Source organism: Theropithecus gelada, chromosome 6, assembly GCF_003255815.1.
Source record: "Theropithecus gelada isolate Dixy chromosome 6, Tgel_1.0, whole genome shotgun sequence".
Lineage (NCBI taxonomy): Eukaryota > Metazoa > Chordata > Mammalia > Primates > Cercopithecidae > Theropithecus > Theropithecus gelada.
This window is the reverse complement of record NC_037673.1, coordinates 10,184,234-10,210,909: the sequence shown is the minus strand read 5'-3', so window position 1 is coordinate 10,210,909 and position 26,676 is coordinate 10,184,234. Positions and strand designations below refer to the sequence as shown.

The following is a 26,676-nucleotide window of genomic DNA, read 5'->3' as shown; positions in this document are numbered from 1 at the left end:
TTACAAAACTCCTCTCCAAATGTCTTTTCTTGGGTCCAGTGATGCTGTGTTGCATGCTGAGCTGGTCAGCAGTTGGATGAGGTTCTCTTGGTCAACGTGGGCAGCCTCCAGGGTTAGAGGAAGCAGGGACTCTATTCACCCTCCCCCATCACCTCCCTACAAGATAGTCACGGTGAAAGCATGTCTCATCCTAAATGCTGCCAAATGGACACTTAGCAAGCTGTCCCCAAAGTCATCATGTAATCTGTCCCTCTAAGTTTTAGAGGGGCCCACGCTCGCTCCTTGGACCTCCAGACAGGCATTGGCGTGAGTTCTCTCCATGGCCTGAGCCCTGGCCTGGAAGCTAACCTGCAATGTATTCATTGGTATTGGTCTTTTTGAAGACTTTATAAAAGGAAAGCAAATAAAGGATCTTGGATGCTGATTTCCATTCAAGTGGATCACGCTGCTGTCCAGTACACTTTCCCCAGCCACGGACGCTGGGCCAGACAGCAGGGTCCCTGGGGTCCCCCTTTCATAGGAAAGATCCAGCCTCAGTTGCCAATGCCCTTCCCAGGGAGTCTTAGGAGGGTGGGCAGGGAGCAAAGGGCGAGCCCCTCCACCAGCTTAGAGTCAAGGAGAAGAAAAGCCACTTGTTTTTTATTTTGAGATGGAGTCTCGCTCTAGTGCAGTGGTGCGATCTCGGCTTACTGCAAACTCCGCCTCCCAGATCCAAGTGATTCTCCTGCCTCAGCCTCCTGAGTAGCTGGGATTACAGGTGCCCACCACCACGCCTGGCTAATTTTTGTATTATTTTTAGTAGAGATGGGGTTTCACCATGTTGGCCAGGCTGCTCTTGAACTACTGACCTCAAGTCATCCTCCTACCTCAGCCTCCCAAAGGGCTGGGATTACAGGCCTGAGCCACTGTACCCAGCCAAAAAGCCACTTTTAAAACTGCCCAGCCCCACTTCCAACTCTGCAGTCACCAAATAGATTATTTTACTAAAAGAGATTATTTCACTGTTAACAATTTCTTATACTTCAGGTCCTTAAACGGCACAGTGAAGAGCAATCATGAAACAGACCCCATGAAGCACGGTCACACTAAATTCCCATGAAGAGAAACACACTACACATGTATGTGATTCAGGATACGTTGTATTTGGTGCCAGAATTTTAAAGAGCACTATTTTGACACTAAAATGTATTCTTCTCTGTATTAATGGCCTACATCTTCAGAGTTTTCACGGTTTTCTAAAAGATTCCTCTTTGGAAAGAAGAAATCTGAAAGTCCTATCATGCCGTTCCTCCTGGTGTCTCTAAATTGGAAACAGATAAAGATGCTTATTGGTAATTTCTCATCGTATACTTAGTAACATTTTTATAAAACGCAATATAATTTAAAAGGTCTACTTTGGCCGGGCGCAATGGCTCACGCCTGTAATCCCAATGCTTTGGGAGGCCGAGGTGGGCAGATCATGAGGTCAGCAGATTGAGAACATCCTGGCTAACACGGTGAAACTCCGTCTCTACTAAAAATACAAAAAATTAGCCGGGTGTGGTGACGGGCGCCTGTAGTCCCAGCTACTTGGGAGGCTGAAGCAGGAGAATGGCGTGAACCCAGGAGGTGGAGCTTGCAGTGAGTCGAGATCGCGCCACCGTACTCCAGCCTGGGTGACAGAGCGAGACTCCGTCTCAAAAAAAAAAAAAAAAAAGAAAAAAAGTCTACTTTAAAAAACTATTTATGGTTGCTCATCAGTAATTCTTATCTCCAAAAATAAAGCATTCTATTTTCTTGTGTAAAATGTACCAAAATGTATAATAAATGTACCTTTATTTCTAGGTGAAAAGATGGGTACTATACGCATAGGTTTTTCTTTTTTCATGACTGGCGGTCTCAGGAAAGTGGTGGCAGAAGGGGCTGCTGCACAGTGTCCCAGTTCTTTGGAGGCTGGGGACATGGATTTGGAATGAGATGGGACCACCTGTGTCCCAGGCGCTGCCGTCAGGTGGAGTAGCCGGGTCAGAGAGCACAAGAGAAGAGAAGAGAAGAGGTGAGTAGATAGGGCAGGAAAAGGGGCCCGGCATGATCCAGATGGCGGTGCAGAAGCAGAGGCTGTGGGCATCAGGAGGAGAGCTGGGGATAAAGTACTGGGTCATCCGTGTGACTGCAGACACCAGCCAGGATGGTGTCAAGAATTCAAGAATAAGGTGGAGAGAAGGGATAGTTTGGGAGCTGCCATCTTCCATGAGGACAGGAGGGTTGGAATGACAGTGAATGACAGAGGAAAGAGGAAAAAGGGGGACCATGGAGTCCAGAGGCTCAGCCCATGGTGGGCATCCCAGAGGGGATGTGAGTTTGAAGAAAGGAGAGGGAACGGTGTGGAAGGGACAAGGAGATGAGGAGGGCAGGGACAGGTGAGGCAGGGCGCAGGATGCAGGTTCTACTGGGGCAGGAAGGGAGGCAAAGGCTGGCGGATCATAGAGTACCAGCTCCTGGTGCCGCAGCCAGCATCCTAGGTGGCACCATGGCCAGTTGGAAAGGGTGGGAGGAGAGGACAAGAGTCTGACAGGCCAGGAGGCTTCTCAGGAGGCCGAGGCGAGCAGGGGTATGTGCTGTGCCAGAAGGCGGCCCTGGGACCAGCCCCCATCAGTCCCTGTCCCTGGCTTACTGTCCTCCCAGCACTCAGCATGACCTGCTGTCTTGAAATCTGCTTGTCTGATGTCTGTCTGCTTCACAGGGCAAAACTCCAGGGGTCGGGCCATGACCTGTTCACTGCCTTCATCCCCGGCACCTGCGCCAGTGCCCGGCACAGAGCAGGTGCTCAGTAAACTGTACTGTGGGCAGTTCGAGATGAGAGGTGTGGGGCTCAGGGGCAAACCACAACCAGCACTTGGGGGGCAGTGGTCCCAAGGGGAAGTGCTGGGAAGACCTCAGGGGCCCCATCTCCCTTGGGGCTGGAGTCTGGAGGAGCTGGGCCCTTTCCTGCCCTTGCACCTTGAAGGCCCTTTCTTCTGTTACCCAGGCTTACTCTGCAGCACCACAGCTCCCCTGGCCCTGCCCTTCGGTTGTCACCACCGCCTCTGCACACCCCACCGGCCCCGGGCTGCTTTCTCTGCCTCCCCATAGGTAGTGCAGGGTGCAGAGTCAGCATCCGATGGTGGTTTAAGGAATGAACAAATGAGAACTTCCGCAGGACCCAAGAGTTTTGTTCCTTTTTGCTCTGCATCTTGTCTTTAAAGGGAGGATTCATTCATCTTGTTAAAAAATGTGGCAGGTGATCAGAACACTGGACAATATATTCGAATGTCAGCTCCAAGTCATGCTGCAGAGCAGAACTACCCTTACCTCACATGCAGCCTGGTGCAAATACAATACACCATGCAATGTGTCAGGGTCATATAGCAAGTTCATCGGAGTGAGAATTGCATGACTGATGTCAGTGATATCCTCAAGTTTCTGCAAATGATCCTGCCTCCGTGGCACTACCATCAGGCGGTCCACCAGCAGTAATCCATGTCTACGTTTCATTGTGGAGAAAGGAATTCTATCTCACTTTTTAAATTATTAGTATTATTATTATTATTATTATTATCATTTGAGATGGAGTTTCGATCTTGTTGGCCAGGCTGAAGAGCAATGGCACAATCTCGGTTCACTGCAACCTCTGCCCCCAAGGCTCAAGAGATTCTCTTGCCTCAGCCTCCTGAGTAGCTGGGATTACAGGCACCCACCACCACACCTGGCTAATTTTTTGTATTTTTTTAGTAGAGATGGAGTTTTGCCATGATGGCCAGGCTGGTCTCAAACTTCTGATCTCAAGTGATCCACCCGCCTCAGCCTCCCAAAATGCTGGGATTACAGGCATGAGCCACCGTGCCCAGCCTCTATCTCACTTTTTAACACGCTACAATTTAATACCACCTGACATGCTGTACATAGGAATCAGGATAGATTTGGGATAAACGAGTCTTAATGAAAGGATACAGTCTCTCCCTCTAAAGTCTAAAGAAACCTGAGCCTCAGCCCACATGGGTGGGAGCCACAGGAGAGGTCGGCTCCCTTCTGAGGTGCTGCCTGCTTTCGCTGACGGCCTTTGATCTGCAGCTCCACTAACGCATACCCTGAATACCATCAGGTGTGCTTAAACCTTCCGCCAAACACGGGATTTGTTGGGACAAAGTTATTGCAGACAAGGGACGTGATATTGTGAAATATATATTTGGTCTTCAACCCCGCCTCCTGGCATACAACTCCTAAAATCTGTGGAATCTCCAAAGTGAGTTCTTTCTTTATGCGCATGATTGGCTGATGGCTCACATAGCTTCAGGATGGGGTCGGTCACTGGAGAGCCCAAGGCAGGATTAGAGGGGTGGGACTTTCAGCCCAGCCCAACCTTGGAGGTGGGGAGAGGGGCTGATGGCTTAGGTAATCACTAATGGCCTTCATGATTTAATCAATCACGAAGCTTCCAGAAAAAAAAAAAAACTAAAAGGACAGGGCTTATAAAGTTTCCCAGTAGCTAAACACATCGAGACCAACAGGAAGGCCAACAGGAGCTCATTCGCAGGCAGGGAGGGGACGTACCCCAACTCCGTGGGGGCATAAGCCCCCATGCTCCAGACCCTTCCAGACCTCTGTGTCTGTCTTCCTCTGACTGTTGGTAGCCTTTAAAATATCCTTTGTAATAAACTAGTAAACGTGAGTGTTTTCCTGAGTTCTGTGAGCCATTCTAGCAAATTAACTGACCGGAGGAGGGGTTGTGGGAACCCTGATTTATAGCCAGTCAGTCAGAAGCACAGGCAAGATAACCTGGGGCTTGCACCTAGCATCAGAAATGCGGCAGGGTGGGGGCAGTCTCGGGGACGGAGCCCTCCACCTGTGGGATCTCACACTATCTCCAGGTAGACAGGGTAGCGATGGAATGAAACGCAGAGCTGGTGTCTGCTGCAGGACTGCTTGCTCGCTTTTTGGTGAGGAAAAAACTCCACACATTTGGTCATAGCAGTCTTCTGTGTTGATTCTTGTTGTGGTGTGAGAGCAAAGGAAAAACTGGGTTTTTCCCTACAAGGGGGAAGTAAAACAGGAAATTCTCCCATGGTCAACATGCCTGAATCCTAGAGTGTGTGCATACTTACATATTTTCCTTTAGAGAGGCAAGGTAGGATTCCGTCTCCGAGGAAGACACGTCTGAGTCTAATTTGGCCAAGTAGCGGTAGACGTAGGAAAACGTCTTGAAGGGGATGCGAGCGGGCCCGCCCTCCGGATCGTCCGTGAGGATCTCACACAGGTGCTTCAGCGCAGTGTTCAAGGACTAGGAGCACCACAGCCAGGTGGGGAGAAAAACAGTTACTCCTGGCATCACTCACATTGAAAATAGGCACCAGCAGAATCAACACTCTAGCATATCTGACAGAAATTCTCCAAAAAGTACGCTCTCCATCTGAACTGAGAGCTAGGGGAATGTACAATTGCCATAATGAAAAATCAAAAGAAAAGGTTTGAATGGAGTGCAATTGACCAGTAAAAAATTCTAATTCACAGATCTTATTTTCTATTCAAATAGAAATGACTGTTGGCCGGGCGCGGTGGCTCAAGCCTGTAATCCCAGCACTTTGGGAGGCCGAGACAGGCGGATCACGAGGTCAGGAGATCGAGACCATCCTGGCTAACACAGTGAAACCCCGTCTCTACTAAAAAATACAAAAAAAAAAACTAGCCGGGCGAAGTGGCGGGCGCCTGTGGTCCCAGCTACTCGGGAGGCTGAGGCACGAGAATGGCGTGAACCCGGGAGGCGGAGCTTGCAGTGAGCTGAGATCCGGCCACTGCACTCCAGCCTGGGCGACAGAGCCAGACTCAGTCTCAAAAAAAAAAAAAAAAAAGAAAAAAAAAGAAATGACTGTTACAGACAAAAGGAAGCATCAATGTCTTTAAAACCAACTTCCTAAGCTAATGCAGAACTGTGCAGCCCCAACTGGCCCAGAGACACCCGGGGATGTGCCCAGGGGCTGAATGAACTCTGCCACCAGCCAGAGGTGCTGCCTGCAGAGGGCAGGGCTGGCAGCCAATGGCCTGCATGCCTACAAGGAGGCCCTGGGTGTCAGCCGATGCCCACCAGGCAGAAGGGAGGGCTCTGTCCTGGCTCCATCCCTGTTCACACAGAAGGCTCTGGGCTCTGTCTTAGCTCCAGGACAACACCTGGACTTCCTCCCTGCAAACCATTCATCTCCCTCACACTCTTCCAAACTGCTGGGCTCACCTCAGACAGCGGCCCACCCTCCGCTTTCAGAGGGAAAGCCCGTCCTCTGAGCAACCTTCCTGCCTCCACACGGCAGACGCTTTCAGCACCTGCCCTCCCAGCCAAGGCCCTGGTTGGGGCAGCTAACAGGCCAAGGTCATCTTCATGAGACCAGAGGCTTCGTGGTGCTAGAACTGCAGGGCTTGGGCACCAGGGCCCCCCGGGGCCAGCCCGTGGCCTCCCACCTCTAACTTGCTCAATTCATCCTTGTTGAAAAAACATGAGCTGTTTGTGTGTGTGTTTGTTTGAAGGAGGTGGGGGAAACCTTGTAACACAAGATTACTATCTTTTCAAAAGAAAATGCATAGCCCAGGTCTCCTTTTCTCCTTCTGCACCAAGACATCACGGTGACCTGCAGCCTTCAACACCCTGGCCAGGGTAAGCTGGGGGGGCAGGTGTCCTAATTCCACAGCTGGCCTATGGGACCCTCCCCTCGGTCCCTACCTCGAGTCCCTTCTGTGAAGCCCGTCCTTGCCAGAGTGGCTCTCTCGTACCTGCCTGGATGGTCACACTGCCTACTGATGAAGGTGAGCTCACACAGATGGCTGCTGAAATGTACCCCCCTTGCCAACACACACACATGGCAACAGCCCTTCATTCCCTCCACATTTGCCAAGTGCCTGTTACACACCAGAATGTAGCAGTGAACAGACGACTAAGCCCTGCTCAGGTGGAGATCCCAGTCGAGTGGGAAAGCCACAACACCTGGATTCTAGGGTGCTCTGGAAGGGGGCATGCCTGGAGCAGCAGGCAGGCAGTGCCGGGATGGAGGGTGATATTTTCAATCGGGTGGTCAGGGAAGGTCAGAGCAGGTAGCATGTAAGCACAGACCCAGGGGGAAGGAGCCGGTCATGTGGGATGCTGGGAGAATTCCAGGGGTACTTCTGTGTGTTCCAGAAACCGCCAGGAGCTCCGGGTAGCTAGAGCAGGCCATGGAGAGGCAGGAACGTGGGAAATGTGGTCAGCGGGATGGGGTGGGGGGCAGATCACGGGGGTCTTTACAGACCCAGGTTGGACTTGGGCTTTGGCTGGGTTCTATGGGAAGGTGTCAAAGGGTTTTAAACAAAGGCAGAGCACTGTGGAGTGTTTCTAAGGAGTCCTTCTGCCGATGTGTGAACAGGAGGAGGCCCCAGTGATGAGGGCGGAAGGCAGGAACCCAGTGATGAGGGTGGAAGGCGGGAAGCCAGTGATGAGGGCGGAAGGCGGGAAGCCAGTGATGAGGGCGGAAGGCGGGAAGCCAGTGATGAGGGCGGAGGGCGGGAACCCAGTGATGAGGGCGGAGGGCGGGAACCCAGTGATGAGGGCGGAAGGCGGGAACCCAGTGATGAGGGTGGAAGGCAAGAACCTGGTGAGGAGGCTGCTGGAATAATACAGCCAGGGGCCTGGGTGGCGGCAGCCACTGGGAAGGGCCGGACTCAGCCTCTCCTGAAAGTGGAGTTACCAGAACTCGCTGTTGGCTGCATGTGGGCAGGGACAGAACCATGAAAAGTGGCTCCACTGTTTGGAGCCTGAACAGCTGCAAGGGTAGATTTGCTATCAACTGGGAAGTTCCAGAGAGAAGCTGAGTTTGGGGTGGCTTCCACTGACATGTCTGTCAGGCACCCGGTGGAACTGGCAACTCAGGTCGCTACTTAGTAGGCCTAGCACTCGGGAGCTACTAGTCCCGAGGAGACTCGGGAGCATGGGCGAGAGGGTGTATACAGGCGGGGTGGTGTACACAGGTGGGATGGGGTACACGGGGGGGATGGGGTACATGGGGGGATGGTGTACACGGGAGGAGGATGGTATACATGGGCAGGATGGTATACACGGACGGGATGGGGTACACAGGAGGATGGTGTATATCAGGGGATGGTGTATACTGGGGGATGGTGTACACGAGGGGATAGTGTACACGGTGGGGGATGGTGTACATGGGGGATGGTGTACATGGGGGGATGGTGTATATGGGGGGATAGTGTACATGGTGGGGGTGGTATACATGGGGGATGGTGTACATAGGGGGATGGTGTACATGGGGGGGATGGTGTATACAAGGGAGATGGTGTATACAAGGGGGATAGTGTACATGGGGGGATGGTGTACATGAAGGGGAAGGTGTACATGGGCAGGGTGGTGTACATGGTGGATGGTGTACATGAGGAGGATGGTGTACACAGTGGGATGGTGTACACGGCAGGGGATGGTGTACATGGGGGATGGTGTACACAGGGATGATGGGTGTACATGGGCAGGGTGGTGTACATGGGGGAAGGTGTACACAAGGGGGATGGTGTACATGAGCAGGATGGTGTACACAAGCAGGATGGTATACACGGGGGGCATGGTATACACAGGGGGGTGGCATACACGGGGGGGATGGTGTGTACGAGCAGGATGGTATGTACAGCTGAGCCCCATGAGGTTGCTGAGGTGGGAGGACAGTGCATGGACACACCATACCACCAAGAGCTGGGGAGTGAGGGACCAGCAAGAGGACCTGGAAGGCACGGCCAGGAGGGAGGCTGCTTGTGAGTGAAGAAAAGCGTTTCCTGGTGGAGAGAGCAATCTCCTGTGTCAAAGCACATGGGACAGGCCAGGAAGGACAAGGACTGGTGGGTGGCACAGGATTTTCTCGGAGCCCAGTGCTGTGCTGGAGCCGGCTCATGAGCCAACTGCGAAGTTTCCAGCAGTTGTGTGAGCTGGAGGACTTCACCTTGGCAGCCTGAACTCAGCTGCAGTGGGAGTATTTACACCACATCACTTGGCAAACATGGCTGAGAACCAGGACCTTCCCGAGCAGGCTGGTACCCCGCAGGCTGCTGGGGTGGGGTGTGAGGGCAGACTGAGAGCTCCGGCTTGCAGCAGCCACGGAGGCGGCTGGCATCCCTGGGGAATCGCCTGCAGGGATGAATCGGGGGCTGTGCTTCTGAGGGAAGCACAAGAAACAAACACAGTAGGGCCAGCGTCCCCACAGGAATGCTGCAGACGCAGGGAAAGGGCCGCCACGAGCCAGGCCAGGCCTGTCTGGCTCCACAGCGGCTGTGTCAGGAATAAACCCCACATCCTCAGGGACAGGAAAGGGCTCTGAGCCCGCTCCAGGCTATGGGACAAAATGAGCCCCCCTACAGAACACCGTGGTCAGAGCAAGGCTGATAACACACACAGCCCGCTGTCCTCCCCTGGCAGTGAAAATAATGACAGTCACCTTGTGTGGTTACTGTGAGGAGCAGAGAGACACCCTGGCCAGGCCCAGAGGGTCTCAGCAATCACCCAAGTGACCCAGCCAGGACTGGAGCGCAGCTGGTGGGCCTCTGAGCCCATCCCAGTGACTACTCCATTTTTTTATGTCTAGCAGCTGCCAGGTGGGCTACAGGAACAAGACCCGGGGCAGAGACGTCGCCTACTTGGGGACCCAGACATTTGGCTGCAGGAGATGGAGCCCTGAACACAACTGAGCTCCCCGTCCCCAGCGGCCTGATGGAGCAGTTCCTCCCATTTCCACCCGCTTCCCATGCCAGCAGTGCCGGTGGGCTGGCAGCTGCACCTGGTGCTGCTGAGGTGGACGGCACGGTTAGCGGGTGAGTGCAGCCCCCAGGGCAACGTGATGCTCTCTCTAGGAAAAGTGCAGAACCCGTTCTGTGGAGCTGCGGGCACCGCTCCAGGACCGCTGCACACGTGGCTCCCCTAAAAGACTGTCCCCAAGAGAGGACTTGCTCAAAGTAGAGTCGTGTATTTCACAATCCATGTTGCTTGCTTGAAACTTTCAAAGACATGTTGTTATGACGGGATTTGCTTTTACACCCGACACAAATGGAAGTCCGTCACCACCGTGTGCAGGATTGCGGGGCCTCAGGAAGGATGAGTCGGGAAGGAAGGAGTTGGCGTGGATGGAGCAGGCAGATGAGATCTGTGTAACGCGCTGTTCCAAGGCTTCAGAGGAAGTGGTATTTAAGGAAAAAGACATCAAAACACTCGAGCATCACTGCCTCTGCAAAGGCGTGATGACACTACCCACGTCAACGCTTCTGACAATAAGATCTGCAGCAATCTTTATATCCAGAAGGATTCATAAGGCAACTGGCTTGATCTTGTGCAGAGTTACATTTCTTCAAATTTATTTCTCAATTCCAAAGGCCCGGGGGTGGCACGGTCACTTGTACACCAGCCAAAAGACCCTCTCCTCGGCACAGCTGCCCCATGCTGCCCTCCGCCATGCTGCTGATTTATTCTCCCGTGTGCGATACGTGCTGGGCAGAGGTGATTGGCAAGCTGCACTTAGTTGCTTTTTTTTTTTTGAGATGGAGTTTTACTCTTTTCACCCAGGCTAGGGTGCTATGGTGCGATCTCAGCTCACTGCAACCTCCGCCTCCTGGGTTCAAGCGATTCTCCTGCCTCAGCCTCCTGAGTAGGTGGGATTACAGGTGCCCACCACCACGCCCAGCTAATTTTCGTATTTTTAGTAGAGACGGGGGTTTCACCATGTTGGTCAGGCTGGTCCTGAACTCCTGACCTCAGGTGATCCACCCGCCTCGGCCTCCCAAAGTGCTGGGATTACAGGCGTGAGCCATTGTGCCCGGCCAAGCACTTAGTTTTTTTTAGTGATCCATAATCTGAAATTCAAACGGAGATGTGTGAAGAACACAGGCACGGGGGCACCCACTATTTTCTGGGCATTTTCGGCATGCCAACTTTGTGGGATTTTTCAGTTTCTAAATTACAGCTGCTCTCATGATGACACGGGGCCCCTCAACAGTCACCTCACACCTCCCCAAGGGCACCTCTCAGCTGGCATGGAAACGAAAATAGGCCCGTTTTACACAGAATCAGAACACAGGAAGTCCCCCCCCTCCGAGGCACGGCTGCCTGTGCTGGGGGTAGAGACTGAATTCCAGTGAAGCCGCGCCTCTAACCCAGCACTGCGTTTTTAAAAGCCTCTAACCCAGCACTGCATTTTCAAAAGCTTAAGGGCCTTTTCATCAAATTCTGTTATCCTCTAGAGTTTTCTAATTTAAAACCATTTCTGGGGCTGACAGCAGGTAAGGGTAGGAGGCCCTGAATGGGAAGCAGCAGTTCACCCCATGGCTAGGGTGTGATACCCTGTCCAGGACAGGGAAGGGGAGGCCACAGCGGCCCACATCAGCGGCCCATGGGAACCTCCAGCGGAAGGGGCAAGGCTGGTCAGTGGAGCGTGGGCCCTGCCTCTTTCCCACAGAGGGAGGGACATGAGCAATCAGGGAAACTGGAGCTGGAGCCAGGGGAGTCAGGAGCCCAAGCAGATCCTTTGTTTCAGGGACAGCTTCCTAAACATGCCTATGGCCTCAGGCTCCCACTGAGCGGTGGGGGCATGGCTGTGTCTTCCCACCAGCTGCAGGGGCTACGAGGAATTCTGTTGGCCTTTCTTGGACATGTCCAAGTGGGCTTTCGAGCCCTAGCTGGGGAAACCTGGAAGGAAATGGCAGCAAGGAGTAAGCCAGGATGCAGCCTCTGTCACTGGCGCAGGTGGCCGTCACATCGGGTCAGCAGGGTACCGTGATAGGTCAGTCACTGAATCTGACATGCTGGAGCACAGCTGGATGGGGCGACGTTCTGAGAGCTCCAGAGTGTATGTTGTCAGAAGGCCGAGGCTGAATGCCTTCCAGGGGATGAATCACTTCAGGACACAAAATGATTTTGATGATTGTCCCGAGGAGTTGTTCTTCTCCAAGACAGGAAATCTCAGGCGAAAACTTGAATAAGGTGGGCTGCATACTCCTTGGGCTACGGAGCCATTAGGAGGAATCCTCTCCTCTCCCCACTTCCAAGTCACCTGTTGTGACTCAGCTTCTCTCTGCCTTGGGGCACCAGCCTGCAAACCTGACGGTGCCTTCCTCAAAGGGCTGTCGGGAGGATTCCAGAGAATACACATGCAGGGCTCTGCGCACTCCCGCACATGGTCAAACCCTAGAAATCATGGCCACTGCGTGCACCGTGTTCAGATGGAAAGCTGCGCTAGACACGTGTGCATCTGTGGTTGTAAACGAAGAGAGATGCTTCTGTGATTAAGAAAGTTCAAATGTGTTTAAAAGCCTGACTATCCAGGCGCAGTGTCTCACACCTGTAATCCCAGCACTTTGGGAGGCTGAGGCGGTGGATCACGAGGTCAGGAAATCAAGACTATCCTGGCTAACACAGTGAAACCCCATCTCTACCAAAAATACAAAAAATTAGCTGGGCGTGGTGGTGGGCACCTGTAGTCCCAGCTACTCGGGAGGCTGAGGCAGGAGAATGGCGTGAACCCGGAGGCGGAGGTTGCAGTGAGCCGAGATCGCGCCACTGCACTCCAGCGTGGGCGATAGAGTGAGACTCTGTCTCCAAAAAAAAAAAAAAGCCTCACTGAAGTCTATGTTATTTGGTTCACAATTTTCTTATCTTAAAAAAAGATCTCCATGCTTAAAAGACAAAAGAAAACATTTTGATCCACAGCTTTAATGCTCAGGATCATTAATGGCATTGTAGAAATGGAAAAATAAAAGTCAGCCAGGCTCTGTGGCTTGCACCTATAAATCCCAGAACTTTGGGAGGCCAAGACGAGAGGATTGCTTGAGCTCAGGAACTGACACCAGCCTGGTCAACATGGCAAGATACTTGTCTCTACAAAAAATAAACAATTAGCTGGGTGTGGTGCCGCAGGCCTGTAATCCCAGTGACTTGGGAGGCTGAGGTGGGAAGATCGCTTGAGTACAGCTGCAGTGAGCTATGATCATGCCACTGCACTCCAGCCTGGGTGGCAGAACGAGACCCTGTCTCTTACAGAAAAAAGAAAAAAATTTTTAAATAAAAGCTACAACATAGAAATATAGTCATTTCACCATGCAAGCACATCAAAACATTGAGAAGGAGGACAGGAATCTCTTAACACCCAGATAGCCATTTAATGTCCTTGATCACCTGCCTGGGGCAGCTCACAGTGCCCCTTAACCTGAATTGATGGCTTTTGATGTAATAACTAGAGCAGTGTTCAGGGATTCAAGGATGTAACAGGACATCAGCTCCAATAACCTGGTGATGTTTGACCATTTTGTTCACTCCAGAACCTTCAGCACTTAGAACGGGGTCTGGCACAAAATAATGCACAGTAAACATTTGTGGAATGAATGATACGTATGACTCAGAAATTAAAACAGAGGTTTCCAGTCTTTTTGGAGATCTTCAACTCAACTCATTTGACGAGAGTGATTTCTAAGAGAAATAAATGTAACAGCACAGAGAGTACACCTGCCACAAGCCATGCCCCGCCATAGATGCAGGGAGCAGGAATGACTATCCCACTCACGCAGGCAGCGGCTAGCCACCAATGACACAGCACCCTATGTGAAATAAACATCCGCAGGCGGTAATCCACTACAAATTCTTCTCATCGCACTTCACTTCTTTATTTCCTCCTTTTTGAAGGTATTTTTTAAAGCATAAAAATGAACACTTATGATGCCAAGCAACATGATGAAACCCCTCCTTGAATTCACAGCTTTGTGTTCTTAGCACACCTCCAAGCCACCCAGGGCCAACAAGGTCAACAACACAAGTGTCCACACCAAGGCCTGGCGGGTCCGAGCCCCTCCTGTCTACCCGGCACACCCCGAAACAGGTGTTTGAGCTCAGCGCTCTGTGGGCCGCGGGAGCCAGGGCAGAGCAGGCATCCCTGGCAGCAGACAAGGACCCCAGACGAGCACATACTCCTCTGAGGGAGGAGAGGTCAGCTCTCACACCTGAACCTGACCCTGAGTCTACAGCCGCACTGGACCAGAGCAGAGGGTGACTGTGGCTTTCTACGCCCAGGAGGGGCCTCCAGCACCTATGGAAGGAGTCAAGGGCAAATCTGGAGTCCTGCTGGCAAAGGTGGCTCCAGTTAGGAGACAGGCAGGAACCCACAGTGACACACAGCATGCTTCCTGGTGTCAATTTATTCTCTGTGGGTCAAGTAACATATGATAGGAAGAACACAAAAGAATGTGTGCTGTTTGTGATGTCTCTTCCCCAGGAATCAGTTTAGATGGCCAAGCTCTATCCTTAACACAATGTCTCCATCTAGTGTCACACTAGATTGGAGATTTGGCCTTATTTTCCAAATCACATTCAATTGTGTTTTAAATCTATTGCTCAATTTTCACAATTAGGAAGGCGAAAACTATAAAGATGGATCAGAAACATAAATTATTCTAGTTTCTCATCATTGTTAAAATCAAAATTTTACAACTAAGCTTAGAGGCAGAAACCACCAACATTAATTCAAATATTGCATACAATTTTATATTGTTAACATATCGATCTCAGGGCTGGGAGAGGTGGCTCACACCTGTAATCCCAGCACTTTGGGAGGCTGAGGCGGGCAGATCACCTGAGGTCAGGAGTTCAAGACCAGCCAGGCCAACATGGCGAAACTCCGTCTCTACTAAAAATACAAAAAAATTAGCCAGGCATGATGGTGCACACCTGTAATCCCAGCTACTTGGGAGACTGAGGCATGAGAATCACTTGAACCCGGGAGGCGGAGGTTGTAGTGAGCCCAGATCGCACCACTGTACTACAGCCTAGGCGACAGAGCAAGACTCTGAATCAAAAAAAAAATATATATATATATATATATATATATATATATATATATGTGTGTGTGTGTGTGTGTGTGTATATATATATGTGTGTGTGTGTATATATATATATTTATTTATTTATTTAGGCGGGGCACGGTGGCTCACACCTGTAATCTGTAATCCCAGAACTCGAGGCTGGTAGATCACCTGAGGTCAAGACTTCAAAACCAGCCAGGCCAACACGGTGAAACCCCGTCTCTACTAAAAATACAAGAATTAGCTGAACATGGTGGTGCATGCCTGTAATCCCAGCTACTCGGGAGGCTGAGTCAGGAGAATTGCTTGAACCTGGGAGGTTGCAGTGAGCCAAGATCACACCATTGCACTCCAGCCTGGGTGACACAGTGAGACTCCATCTCAAAAAATATATAGCTAGATATAGATATAGATAGATAGATCAGATAGATAGATAGATAGATAAGACAGACAGATAGATAGATAGATAGATAGATAGATAGATAGATAGATAGATAGACAGATTTCACGGAGTTCCAGATTAACAAAGTGACATAAAAATGTCTCCAATAATTAAATGTATTTGCCTTTGTCTATCTTGATAATACCCCTGAGACACTCCCCTGGTGCCATCCGCACCTGTCCTTGCTACTGGAGGGTACCGGGCCTGCCAACATCCAGGCCTTGGCACAAGTAGCCCAGGGCTGACAGGAAGCACCTCCATTGCCTTTGAGCAGTTACACAACAAAACTCTTGCTCATTCTACAGCCGCACCACACCCGCCTCCCTGAGCGCACGGAGCTTCCCACTGGGGCCATCCACCGAGCTGGTGAGCTGTGCTGCACTCAGATGTGACATGGCAGAGGAAGGGAAAGAACAACGCGGTCTGTGATATACAGATGAATACATCTAGTCATATAATTTAGAATGAAAATTTCAGAAAATTACTAACAACACAATTGTCTTTTCATCAAGTCAAAACCAACTACAATTCCGCAATGTACCTCTTGGGGGACACACAGAAGTATGCGTTTCACAGGCCAGGGAGCGAGAAGCGGGAGCTTCAGAAAGTCGTTGCTTCAGGCCACCAGGCAGGGGGACAGGACGCGGGAGGAGGACACGGGTGGTTGGAAGTGGGTGCGTTAGCAACCACGTTGGGTAGGTTTGCGGGTGTTTACCATCACCCATTTCAAGGAATTTGTTTTAATGAAAATGGAATGAAAGAGCTCTGGGCATGGACCAAAGCTGAGTGAGGGCTGTGAAGTAAGCACATGGGCGTCCAGTTATACACGCTGGGCCACAGACTGAAGGGAGGGGGTAAAATCAAATTGTTCATCTGTGTAGTCAAAGGAGCTGGTTCTCCTTGCTCTGCCTCCTTTCTTCGTAAGCTTCACATGGCTGATGCCCGGTTACTCTTCCTTCACCCAACCACCATGTCTCAAAGCAAGACTTTAGCTGAGAAGACTGACTCTGGGTTTGCAAAGGAAGTCCTGCCAACATCATCCCAGCTCCCTTCTCGCCCCGACCTCCCAGGCTCGCCTCGTCACCTGGAGGATATGTCTTACTCCTAAGTCGCTTGGCTTATACTCGAACATCAGCAAAGTTGCACTGTATCTATTAGTTATTAATAATAGACTTCTAAGGCTGCCGTGGTGGCTCACACCTGTAATCCTAACACTTTGGGAGGCCAAGGTGGGCAGATCACTTGGGGTCGGGAGTTCGAGACCAGCCTGACCAACATGGAGAAACCCCGTCTCTACTGAAAATATAAAATTAGCCAGGCATGGTGGCATGCGTCTGTACTCCCAGCTATTCGGGAGGCTGAGGCAGGGGAATTGCTTGAACCTGGGAGGCGGAGGTTGTGGTGAGCTGAGATTGTGCCATTGCACTCCAGCCTGGGCAACAAGAGCAAAACTCCATCTCAAAATAATAATAATAATAATAATAATAGATTTCTACTAAAGTAGAAAATAATTATATGCCTCTTTCCACAGATGAGGAAAACAGTTATCAGTTTACAAAATGATTTGTAGTTTTAAAAAGTCATTGATGCATTTTCTTCTAAAACCTAAATATAGTTTAATAGTATCCATATCTTTTATCTACTGTTAACCTTTAAATTGAGGCATTCATAAGTAATTTCTGTAAATTAAAATAACTATAAGCCCAAAAATATTAATATAATAGGCCTGGAGCAGGGGGAAATGCTTTTCTAAGACAAAGTTACTAAAGTGTTTCCTTTAGTTACGGAAACCGAAAGGATTTTTAAGCTGGGACCATGCTGACACAGAATGACTGACATGCGTTTATAGGTACATACCCCACCAAGCATGCTGCACCCAAGTGCTAAAAAGTTTATCCACTTGATTCTGTTTTCACAAGGATCCAGTTGTAAGAGCGCTTTGAATTTTTCCTTCGGCAGGCACAAGTTCTTCCACTTCTGCTCCAGATCTGTTAATTCCACATACTGCTTGTGGTGACACTGTTTAGAAAACACAGTATGACAATTTACATACGTTTTAAAACCTGGGAAACACTAGAATGCTGTGAAAATTCAACATACACCGAGTAACCCGCCCCACGCAGGGGACAGATGAACTCCAAATGCATGACAGTGGGTTCTGTCAGCCCTGGGGAGGGGAGGCAGGGAAGCCAGTAAGCAGCAACCTTTTATTTCTTAAATGAAAAAAGGACGGTGAAGCGAATACAGCATCATGTTCTGACTTAATGAAACAGGCATACTGATACTGAGTATATGATACTCCACTCTCCATCTGAAATGCTTCACAATACAAAAGAAACCTCAGTAAAAAACATTTTAAAAATCCAGCCCCTAAACACATTAACAGTTAGGAGAAATCTTAAAACTGAAAATAAATGTATTCCTTCCACTATATATTTATTTATTTATTTATTTATTTATTTATTTATTTATTTATTTATTTTTGAGATAGTCTCATTCTGTTGCCCAGGCTGGAGTGCAGTGGCATGATCTTGGCTCACTGCAACCTCCACCTCCTAGGGTTAAATAATTCTCCCGCCTCAGCCTCCCAAGTAGCTGGGATTACAGGTGCACAGCACCACACTCTGTTAAGTTTTGTATTTTTATTGGAGACAAAGTTTCACCTTGTTGGCCAGGCTGTTCTTAAACTCCTGACCTCAAGTGACCTGCCTGCCTCAGCCTCCCAAAGTACTGGGATTAAAGGCATGAGCCACCATGCCCGGCCTTCCTTCTACTATTTTAAACAATCTATCAAAACTGGTAACTTCTGCAATCTGCTAGCAGTATCTTGGATGAAAAGGCTTTGAGCAATTTCAGCATGTCTTTTCCCAAGCTACACCATTCAAGAGTTCTTCATTTCCCTTAAGGTAGCCACGGAAAAGTCCTAGTTTCAGAATTCACTGTATCCTATGCAGAAGTACAGCACTTCACAATGTAGAACGGGATAAGTCAGTTTGAAAATCAAGGTTATGCCACTGGTGTCTCTTTTAGCAAAAGAACCGAGTCATGAGGAATGTCTAGCCTTGCTCCATTACCCACTTTCTAGTAACTCATGTCTCTAAAAACAGCATGGCATGTGGGGCGAAGAAGTGCAAGGCAGGAAGGGGGCCCAGGCTCTCCACAGAACTGGACACCAGAGGCTGCTGCCCACCTTGGGCGCCAAAGTCCAGCCCCGCCTTCAGACAGAGAAGGCAGAGGCTTACTCAGGCCCACACACAGCTTTCACAAATGCACACCTGGAAAACAGACTGGAAAACCCCCCAGGTTCTGGAATTTTGTATTTTTCACCCAGCAGAATCTAGTGTCATGTAAATTTTGTATTTAAAAGAAATTATATTTCACTTTTCTAAAATCTACCCCTGGATAGTTACTTGGGGCTGTTGAAGCTAGAAAAAGACCTCCCAAACACAACATATTTCTTCCTTGAATCAACCTTGACGATATGTGGCAGGGAAAGCAGGACTTCAGGGACCTTGGGAGGTTTGAAATACATCGCCGGGGTGGGCCTCGCTCTGTCATCAATGCACAGTGAATGGTAAGGAAAGCACAGGCCAGTTGCCTGAGGCCACAGAACCCCCCATACCTGCTTGTGCAAAATTTTCAGGAGTCCTTGAGTCAGGCCTGTGTCTGTTTTCTGGGTTGCCGTGGGCATTTCCATTCTGTCCTTTACAGGAAGTGGATCTCCTCTTGACAAAGCTGAAAAATATCTAATAAATAACAGACATCTCTGAAAGCTCATCAATACACAAAAAGCAGCTATGCAATGCAATTTCTTAAATAACCCCCCAAAACAATGGTGATTAGGAAGGACAGCTCTGAAGACCAACATCCCGGGCTTATGTCCTGGTTCCTCCACTTAGTTCTCTGACTTAACCTTCTCTGCATGCCTTAGTTTCTCTGTCGGCAGAGGGGATAATGAGAGTCCCTGTGGAGGGTCGGGGAGCACTGAGTGAGAAGGGCTTGGCGCAGTGGCTGGCACTCACAAAAGCTCCTTCAACGTGTGTTATTCTTCCCCTCCTCCCTGCCACTTCACAATCAGCTGGAGCTCCATGTATTTTTTTTTTTTTTTTTTCTAAATGTTTTGAGACAGGGTCTCACTCTGTCACCCAGGCTGGAGTGCAGTGGCATAATCATGGCTCACCGTAGCCTCGACCTCTCAAGCTCAAGGGATCCTCCCGCCTCAGCCTGCTAAGTAGCTGGGACTACAGGCACACACCACCACACCTGGCTAATCTTTTTAATGATTTCTTATAGAGATGTGGTCTTGCTCCATTGCCCATGCTGGTCTGGAACTCCTGGCCTCAAGTGATCCTCCCAGCTTGGCCTCTCAAAGTGCTGGGATTATAGCTGTGAGCCACTGTGCCAGGCCACCTTCCCACTTTTGACAGGTGGGTTTGGTCTCGCTGCTTTTTGAGGTGATTGACTCTAAGCATCTGCATATTCAACCCTGAGGCAGTCCAGGAACACACAGGTCACCTGCCACCACACTGGGAATGGCAGGTGCTGGCCTGGCTCCCACCTGCCACCCCCCTCCCCCACTTTTCCTGCCTGGTATTTTTCCCCTTCATTGTTCCTTTCTGAGACACTGATATTGCTGCTTATGTTGGGGGCAAGAGTGGGAAACTGTTGGGGCAATAAGTCAAGAGGGAACCCACATCCAGCCTCTGGCTCGTGGTGGGAGGGGTGCCAGGTAAGACCCTCTGAGAAACTCATGCCCCTTGGTATCTTTGCCAGAGGTGGCGATGCTGAAGCCACAACATTTGGGGCCCTAAACTTTAGCATGATGAAAAGAGATAACATATCCAGGAAAATGAACACTAAAGCATCCACCAGGGCCACAGATAACAATTTTAAAGCCATGAGTAGTTAGAAACATTGCTACAGATAAACACGGATAAGTAGATATCTGATAGACTAAAATAAACTTCATATCTCACTCTTCCTCTCTCTTTACACCCCTCAGATTTGACTTTGTTTTCTTGCTGTGTAAGACAACTTCAGCTCCATTTTGTGGCTTTGTGAATGATTTGAAGAAAAGTTAAAATGAAGGCAGCAATGAGTTAGACAAATGTGAACCTTAAGACCTAAAGGGTGCAGGTGAAGAATGGGTGCCTCGTTTTGCCACATTCCTACTAATCAAGGTTTTCACCTATTTCATGGGGGTAATTCCTCATAACTCAGGCAAGGAATCCTGAGCTAGATACGGCCTCTGGAAGCAGAGTTCTCAGTGGGGGATAATGTTCCTCCTCCTTCCCCCCAGCCAAAAGGCATTTGGCAATTTCTGGAGACTCTTTTTGTTGTTGTTGTTTTTGTGGTTGTTTTTGTTTTTGTTTTTTGAGGCAGAGTCTCTCTCTGTGGCCCAGGCTGGAGTGCAGTAGCGCCATCTCAGCTCATTGCAACCTCCACCTTCCCGGTTCAAGCAATTCTCCAGCCTCAGCCTCCTGAGTAGTTGGGATTACACATGTGCACCACCAAGCCCAGCTAATTTTTTATACTGTAGTAGAGACGGGGTTTCACCATGTTGCCCCCAGAGTGGTCTCAAACTCCTGAGCTCAGTCAACCCGCCTCAGCCTCCCAAAGTGCTAGGATTACAGGTGTGAGCCACCGCGCCCAGCCTGGAGACATTTTTGATTGTCACAGTAGAGGGTGGATGGTACTCCAGGCATCCGGTGGGTGCAGGCCAGGAGGCTGCTAAGTCCCATCATGCACAGGACGCCCCTTCCTCCTGTGCCTTCCCCAACTGTCAGTAGGGCCGAGGCTGGGAGAGCCTGCTTTTGAGGCGAGACCAACTAATGTTAGCCTCTGCCAGTTCCCTTGAGGCCCACGCCAGCCAAAGCAGCTTCTGTTACTTGACTGATTCTTACGTTCATTGTCCTGTGTGAGGCACAACTGCACGATGGTATCATAAGGAACAGCCGACTCCCTCATGGTGGAGTCCACAGGCTTGGGGGAGGCTGGCTCAGCTTTGCTATCTGCCCACCTGAGAAGTTCCTTTGAAAAGAACCCTAACCTGAGGAAAGAGGAATAGCTACTTGCTTCATCTTTTTTGTTTGTTTTTTCTTTTTCAGACAGACTCTTGCTCTGTCACCCAGGTTGGAGTAGAGTGTTGTGAACATGGCTCACCGAAGCCTCCAGCTCCTGGGCTCAAGCAATCCTCCTGCCTCAGTGTCCTGAATAGCTGGGACTACAGGCATGCACCACCACGGCCGGCTAATTTTATTTTTAGTACAGACAAGGTCTTCTCACGTTGTGCAGGCTGGTCTTGAGCTTCTGAGCTCAAGTAATCTGCCCATCTCGTCCTCCCAAAATGCAGGGATTACAGGTGTGAGCCACCATGCTCAGCCTGCTTGCTTGTTCTATAGCAGTTATGTCCATGGGTATAGTGGTTTCCTGTTTTGGTTTGGATGGGTTTTCTTCTTTCTGTTTCTGCCCCCTTCTTCCTGTGCTGCTTCCTCTTCCTGGAATCCTCTCCTCCCCACCCAAGCCCCAATCTCCCTGCCTATAAAATCTCTCAAGGACCAAGCCACTTTTTGCTTAACTTTCATGACCCTTCATTTTTGCCCTTACCAAGTCCCGCCTTACTTGAGTTACTTTTGAATAGCTCTCCCTAACAGATTATGTCCTGTGACAGCTGAAACACATTTGAGCCTACAATTACATATATACTGCTGAATGAATAATGCCTGGGTTTTCTTCTAAACTCAAAAATTGTTCTTGGTCAGGTGCGGCGGCTCAAGCTTGTAATCCCACCACTATGGGAGGCCAGGAGGTCAGATCACTTGAGGTCAGGGGTTCGAGACCAGCCTGGCCAACATGGTGAAACCCCATCTCTACTAAAAATACAAAAATTAGCTGGGCGTGGTGGCACCCACCTGTAATCCCAGCTACTTGGGAGGCTAAGGCAGGAGAATTGCTTGAACCAGGAGGCAGAGGTTGCAGTGAGCTGAGATGGCAGCAGTGCACTCCAGCCTGGGCCACAGAACAAGACTGTATCTCAAAAATAAGTAAATAAATAAATGGCTCTTGAGAGAAATTAGTAGCATGGTACATTCGGAAAGTTCCTGATTCAGTCTTTATTTATTTATTTATTTATTTTTATGATGGAGTCTTGCTCTATCACCCAGGCTGGAGTGCAGTGGCACGATCTCGGCTCACTGCAACCTCTGCTTCCCAGGTTCAAACAATTCTCCTGCCTCAGCCTCCCATGTAGCTGGCATTACAGGTGCGTGCCAAAAGCCAAGCTAATTTTTGTATTTTCAGTAGAGACGGGGTTTCACCATGTTGGTCAGGCTGGTCTTGAACTCCTGACCTCAGGTGATTCATCAGCCTCAGCCTCCCAAACTACTGGGATTATAGGTGTGAGCCACTGTGCCCAGCCTGATTAAACCTTTTAAAGTGAAGTTTAGGCCGGGTGTAGTGGCTTACACCTGTAATCCCTGCACTTTGAGAGGCCCAAGTGGGTAGATCACCCGAGGTCAGGAGTTCAAGACCAGCCTGGCCAACATGGTGAAACCCTATCTCTACTAAAAATACAAAAATTAGCTGGGTGTGGTGGCGGGTGCCTGTAATCCCAGTTACTTGGGAGGCTGAGGCAGGAGAATTGCTTGAACCCGGGAGGCAGAGGTTGCTGTGAGCCAAGATCTCACCATTGCACTCCAGCCTGGGCAACAAGAGTGAAACTCCATCTCAAAAATAAACAAACAAAGTGAAGCTTAAAATAACTACCTCTAAGGTATTACTAAATATAATTTAATGTTCCAAGAAAATGTTGCTAAATCTTGGAACTTTTTGTAGGGCACAAACTCTTATAAATCCTTTTATTTAAGCTTGAATAACGGTTAAAACCAGAGGCTATATTTCTTTAGCAAGAACTTTGAAAGAGTCTTTCAGAAACCATTGATAAAAGCGTTTCTCAGAGGGCAAGCACTGGATGGACAAGTAGCTCAGTTGGTGGGTAAAATAACAGCCCCAAAGATATCCAGGTCCAAGTCGCAGGAACCTGGGAATGTTACTTTACATGGTAACAGGGATTTTGTAGACTTATTAAGGATCTCGGGTGGGAAAATCGCCCTGGACTATCTGGATGGCAACTGAATGCAATCACCAGGGTCCTTGGAAGAGAGAGGCAGAGGGAGATTTGAAGATGCTGGCCTTGAAAATGGAGGAAGGGGACATGAGCCAAGGAGTCTAAGGAATGCAGCTCTAGAAGCCGGAAAAGGAAAGGAAACGAGCTGGGTTTTCCTGAGAGCCACTGGAAAGAGCAAAGCCCTGCCAACACCTTGATTTTAGCCTAGTGGAACTGATTTTGGACTTCTGGCCTCCAGAACTGCAAGAATGTATGTCTGTGTTTTAAGCTGTCAAGTTTTGTGGTGATTTGTTACAGCAGCCAAAGGAAACTAATTCACCTTGGTTATAGAATTTAGAGAAAGCCAGCAAAATTTGGCTTTTTTTTTCTTTTTAAACTATTTTTCTTATAAAAAAAAAACACAGATGGGGTCTTGCTATGTTACCCAGGCTGGTCTCAAACTCTATTGCTCAAGTGATCCTCCCAGCTTGGCCTCCCAAAGTGCTGGGATTACAGGCGTGAGCCACCAAGCCCAGTCAAAATTTGACATGTTGATGACTAAAATATTTAAATTAAATTTACACCTATGCTGACTCTTGTCATCATAAAAGTGAGTTTTTGTTTTACATCTGTTTATTGAAAAGGGGCAAATAGTTCTCCTGTAAAACCAAGAGGATATCTTTTAATGCCTCTAAGATCTGTTGACTTGTAACTTTGAGATTATGAATGTCTGTTCCTGGAAAGTGTTGTAATGTTTGTGGCAAAAAAAAAAAACAAAACTGTGAAGGTTCATTTGCTGGACAGTTTACCGGGAGCACTCTAGGGATGATGACCTCAGTATGACCACGGTCGTCCCGGTTCTAATAAATTTAACCAGCTCTGGGCATACATAGCTTTGAGAGGATTCTCTGCAGATGAGGAACTTAGCTAAAATATTCCTCTTTGTAAAATCATTTCACAAGTAAAGTGACCGCAACCATGTAAATTTTTTTAACATAATGTAGACACTTTTCTGCCCAATGCAATTGCTTTAAATTTTAGTCTATCTTCATCATAAACACTTTTAAACAACTGAGTTGCCATTACTTTGTAGGTAAGTGAGCATTTTGCAATAATTTCGGGTCTCATGGTCGATAAATCGAAATGGTTCCTAGATAGACACTCAAGTATAGATGTCACCAATGCTAAGGGGAAAGTTTTGCCTGATACTCTTATGGACGCTGAGCGCCGCGTCGGGCCCCTGGTCCGGGAGGAGGGCCCTCTGGGCTCCTCTGGCTTGGGCACGTAGACCGGACCGCTCCCCGGGCCGAGGGTGCTTACCCCGCGGACCACTGCAGCACGTCGGCCGGCTGGGTGCGGATGGCAGCCTTGGTGAACTGCTTCAGGATGTCCGGCAGCTCCGGGGGAATGTGGATCTGCTGAGCGCAGAACATGGTGTCGGGAAGCGGCATCGCTCTCCGCAGAAGGGACCAGGCTGGGGAATCGCCGCGCGCTGCGAGGAAGAAGGGCGGCTGTCGGCTAGGGCGCGGTGGAGCCGCTAGCAGCGCGGGGCTAGCGGCCAGGGTCGCCTCCCATCCCTTTCCCAAGGTTGGGGCCGGCTTCGCGGGGCTCTTACCCGCTCCTCCGCGGGCTTCGGGAGAAATGAGGACCAACTGCCCCTCCAATAACACCCCAGACCCTGCAGTTCGCCAGCGCCAGCGGCCACTACGGACGCTCTCGGTATCCAGGCAACCGAGACGCGAGCAGGCCCCGCCCCTGGCACCGCGCACGCGCAGGCGGCCCGAGCCGCCCCGGGGCGGGACGAGGTGTGGCGCAGTCCGGCTCGCAGCCGCCGCTGCTCCCCAGTGGTTCAGAGCCGCGCGAGCTGAGCGTTTCACCTACAAAAGGGTCTTCGGATCGGTTTCCCACCGCCGAAAGTGAGCGGCGAACTCACGAAGGACTCCCTCTTCCCCTTGCTCTGGCTGCGTGAGGCTGAGGCGAGGGGACTCGGGCCTGCTAGGAGGGAAGCGAGTTAACTGAAGGGGCTGATCGCCTAGGCGGCACGGGCCCCACTGCGGGACGCGCCTGCGCCTGGGGCCGCTTCTCCAAACGTCTCAGGCCTCGAACTTCGCACATGCCCTTGCCTAAGCCGTGCCTTAGTGAACCTGAGTTCTTCATTTAAAAAGCCACTTAGACAGTGGGCAGTTTCCAGCTAAAACAATATTGTATTTGTTTTCTTAAGATAGGGTGGTTGAGCCAATGTGACTGGCTCTAGGAGGAAATAAATCACATCTGTCAAAAGAGCCTTGAGTCGAAGGATAGGAGAATCCTCGAATTTGGCGGGTGCTGACCAAGGCACCATGCAAGGTGTTAACTTTGCTTTAGGGGGTGACCTGGCTGGCTGCTGCAGTTGCCGTTAACAAGCCACCGTATGGATGAGACCCCAGATCCATCTCCTCCTGCGCTCCTCAAAACAGGAAGATGGAGAACTACAGCGAGCTACTTCCAGGAGGCGCCAATGGCAAGCCCTCCCTTCAAGGAAACTGGGAAAGTTGCCCGATTTTGATCGTTTCCGTCCAAACACCCACCAGACAATATACACATACACATTTCTAAATTAACAGCATTGGCAAAAACTGAAAATACTTGTATTTAAAAGTTGATGACAGTATGAAAACACGGAATCGGCCCAGGAGCGGTGGCTCATGCCTGTAACCCCAGCACAAGATCAGGAGTTCGAGACTAGCCTGGCTAACATGGTGAAACTCCCATCTCTACAAAAATTAGCTGGGCGTGGTGGCACATGCCTGTAATCCCAGCTACTTGGGAGGCTGAGGCAGAATAGCTTGGGCCTGGGAGGCAGAGGTTGTCGTGAGCAAAGATGGCACCACTGCACTCCAGCCTGGACGACAGAGAGAGACTCTGTCCCCAATCCCCCCCCCGCCCCAAAAAAAGAAAACAAAGAATCTTATATGCTATTGAGAGGGATGTTAATTAGTACCTTTAGGGGCCAATAATTTAACACTAAAATTTTTCGATGATTGTGCAATATTTCTTCTGGGAACTTACCCTACAGAAATACTACAAAAATATAGACAAAAATATTTACCATATAAATTGGATAACTGTCTTTTGGAAAACAAATCATGGCCTAGCTACACAATGGTATGAAAAGATGCCCGTGTAAAGTGAAAAAAAGCATCTTGTCGAACAGTCTGCACAGTATGACACGTTTATTGAGATAAATGATTCTGTGAAGGTATGTCTGGAAGCATATAACTAAAAC

At 49.7% G+C, this 26,676-nt stretch overlaps 2 protein-coding genes and 1 long non-coding RNA gene across 4 annotated transcripts; 1 reads left to right on the top strand and 2 right to left on the bottom strand.

The window, feature by feature from the left end:
• Window positions 1-1,121: 1,121 nt before the first annotated feature.
• ROPN1L (rhophilin associated tail protein 1 like) lies at window positions 1,122-25,164 on the bottom strand. 2 transcript variants are annotated; one of them, XM_025387781.1, is made up of 6 exons: window positions 25,027-25,164; window positions 24,732-24,903; window positions 18,930-19,053; window positions 17,165-17,326; window positions 5,121-5,296; window positions 1,122-1,300 (listed from the first exon to the last, which is right to left on the bottom strand). In XM_025387781.1, exons 2-6 carry the CDS (start codon window positions 24,860-24,862, stop codon window positions 1,201-1,203), a joined length of 693 nt encoding a protein of 230 aa, XP_025243566.1. In that variant the 5' UTR covers window positions 24,863-24,903; window positions 25,027-25,164; the 3' UTR covers window positions 1,122-1,200. The 2 variants fall into 2 exon arrangements, with proteins under 2 accessions (XP_025243566.1, XP_025243565.1); XM_025387780.1 differs by having other exon boundaries at window positions 24,732-25,162.
• On the bottom strand, window positions 1,769-2,511 carry LOC112626049. The gene is given in 5 exon segments (XM_025387779.1): window positions 1,769-2,032; window positions 2,035-2,187; window positions 2,190-2,324; window positions 2,327-2,469; window positions 2,472-2,511. Coding segments are annotated over 5 exon segments (735 nt in total).
• A 14-nt stretch (window positions 25,165-25,178) lies between the features above and the next one.
• LOC112626048 lies at window positions 25,179-26,033 on the top strand. Its single transcript, XR_003119820.1, has 2 exons — window positions 25,179-25,327; window positions 25,637-26,033. It is a non-coding gene; the product is annotated as an uncharacterized LOC112626048 (long non-coding RNA).
• Window positions 26,034-26,676: the final 643 nt, after the last annotated feature.

Bases quoted from the DNA above. Each gene is read 5' to 3' on its own strand.
- ROPN1L (XM_025387781.1), bottom strand. From the start codon at position 24,862: ATGCCGCTTCCCGACACCATGTTCTGCGCTCAGCAGATCCACATTCCC. The intron at 19,054-24,731 runs GTAAGCACCCTC...GTTATTTATTAG, and splicing joins GTGCTGCAGTGGTCCGCGGG to ATATTTTTCAGCTTTGTCAA. The intron at 1,301-5,120 runs GTAAGTATGCAC...TTTCCAATTTAG, and splicing joins GCCTCTCTAAAGGAAAATAT to AGACACCAGGAGGAACGGCA.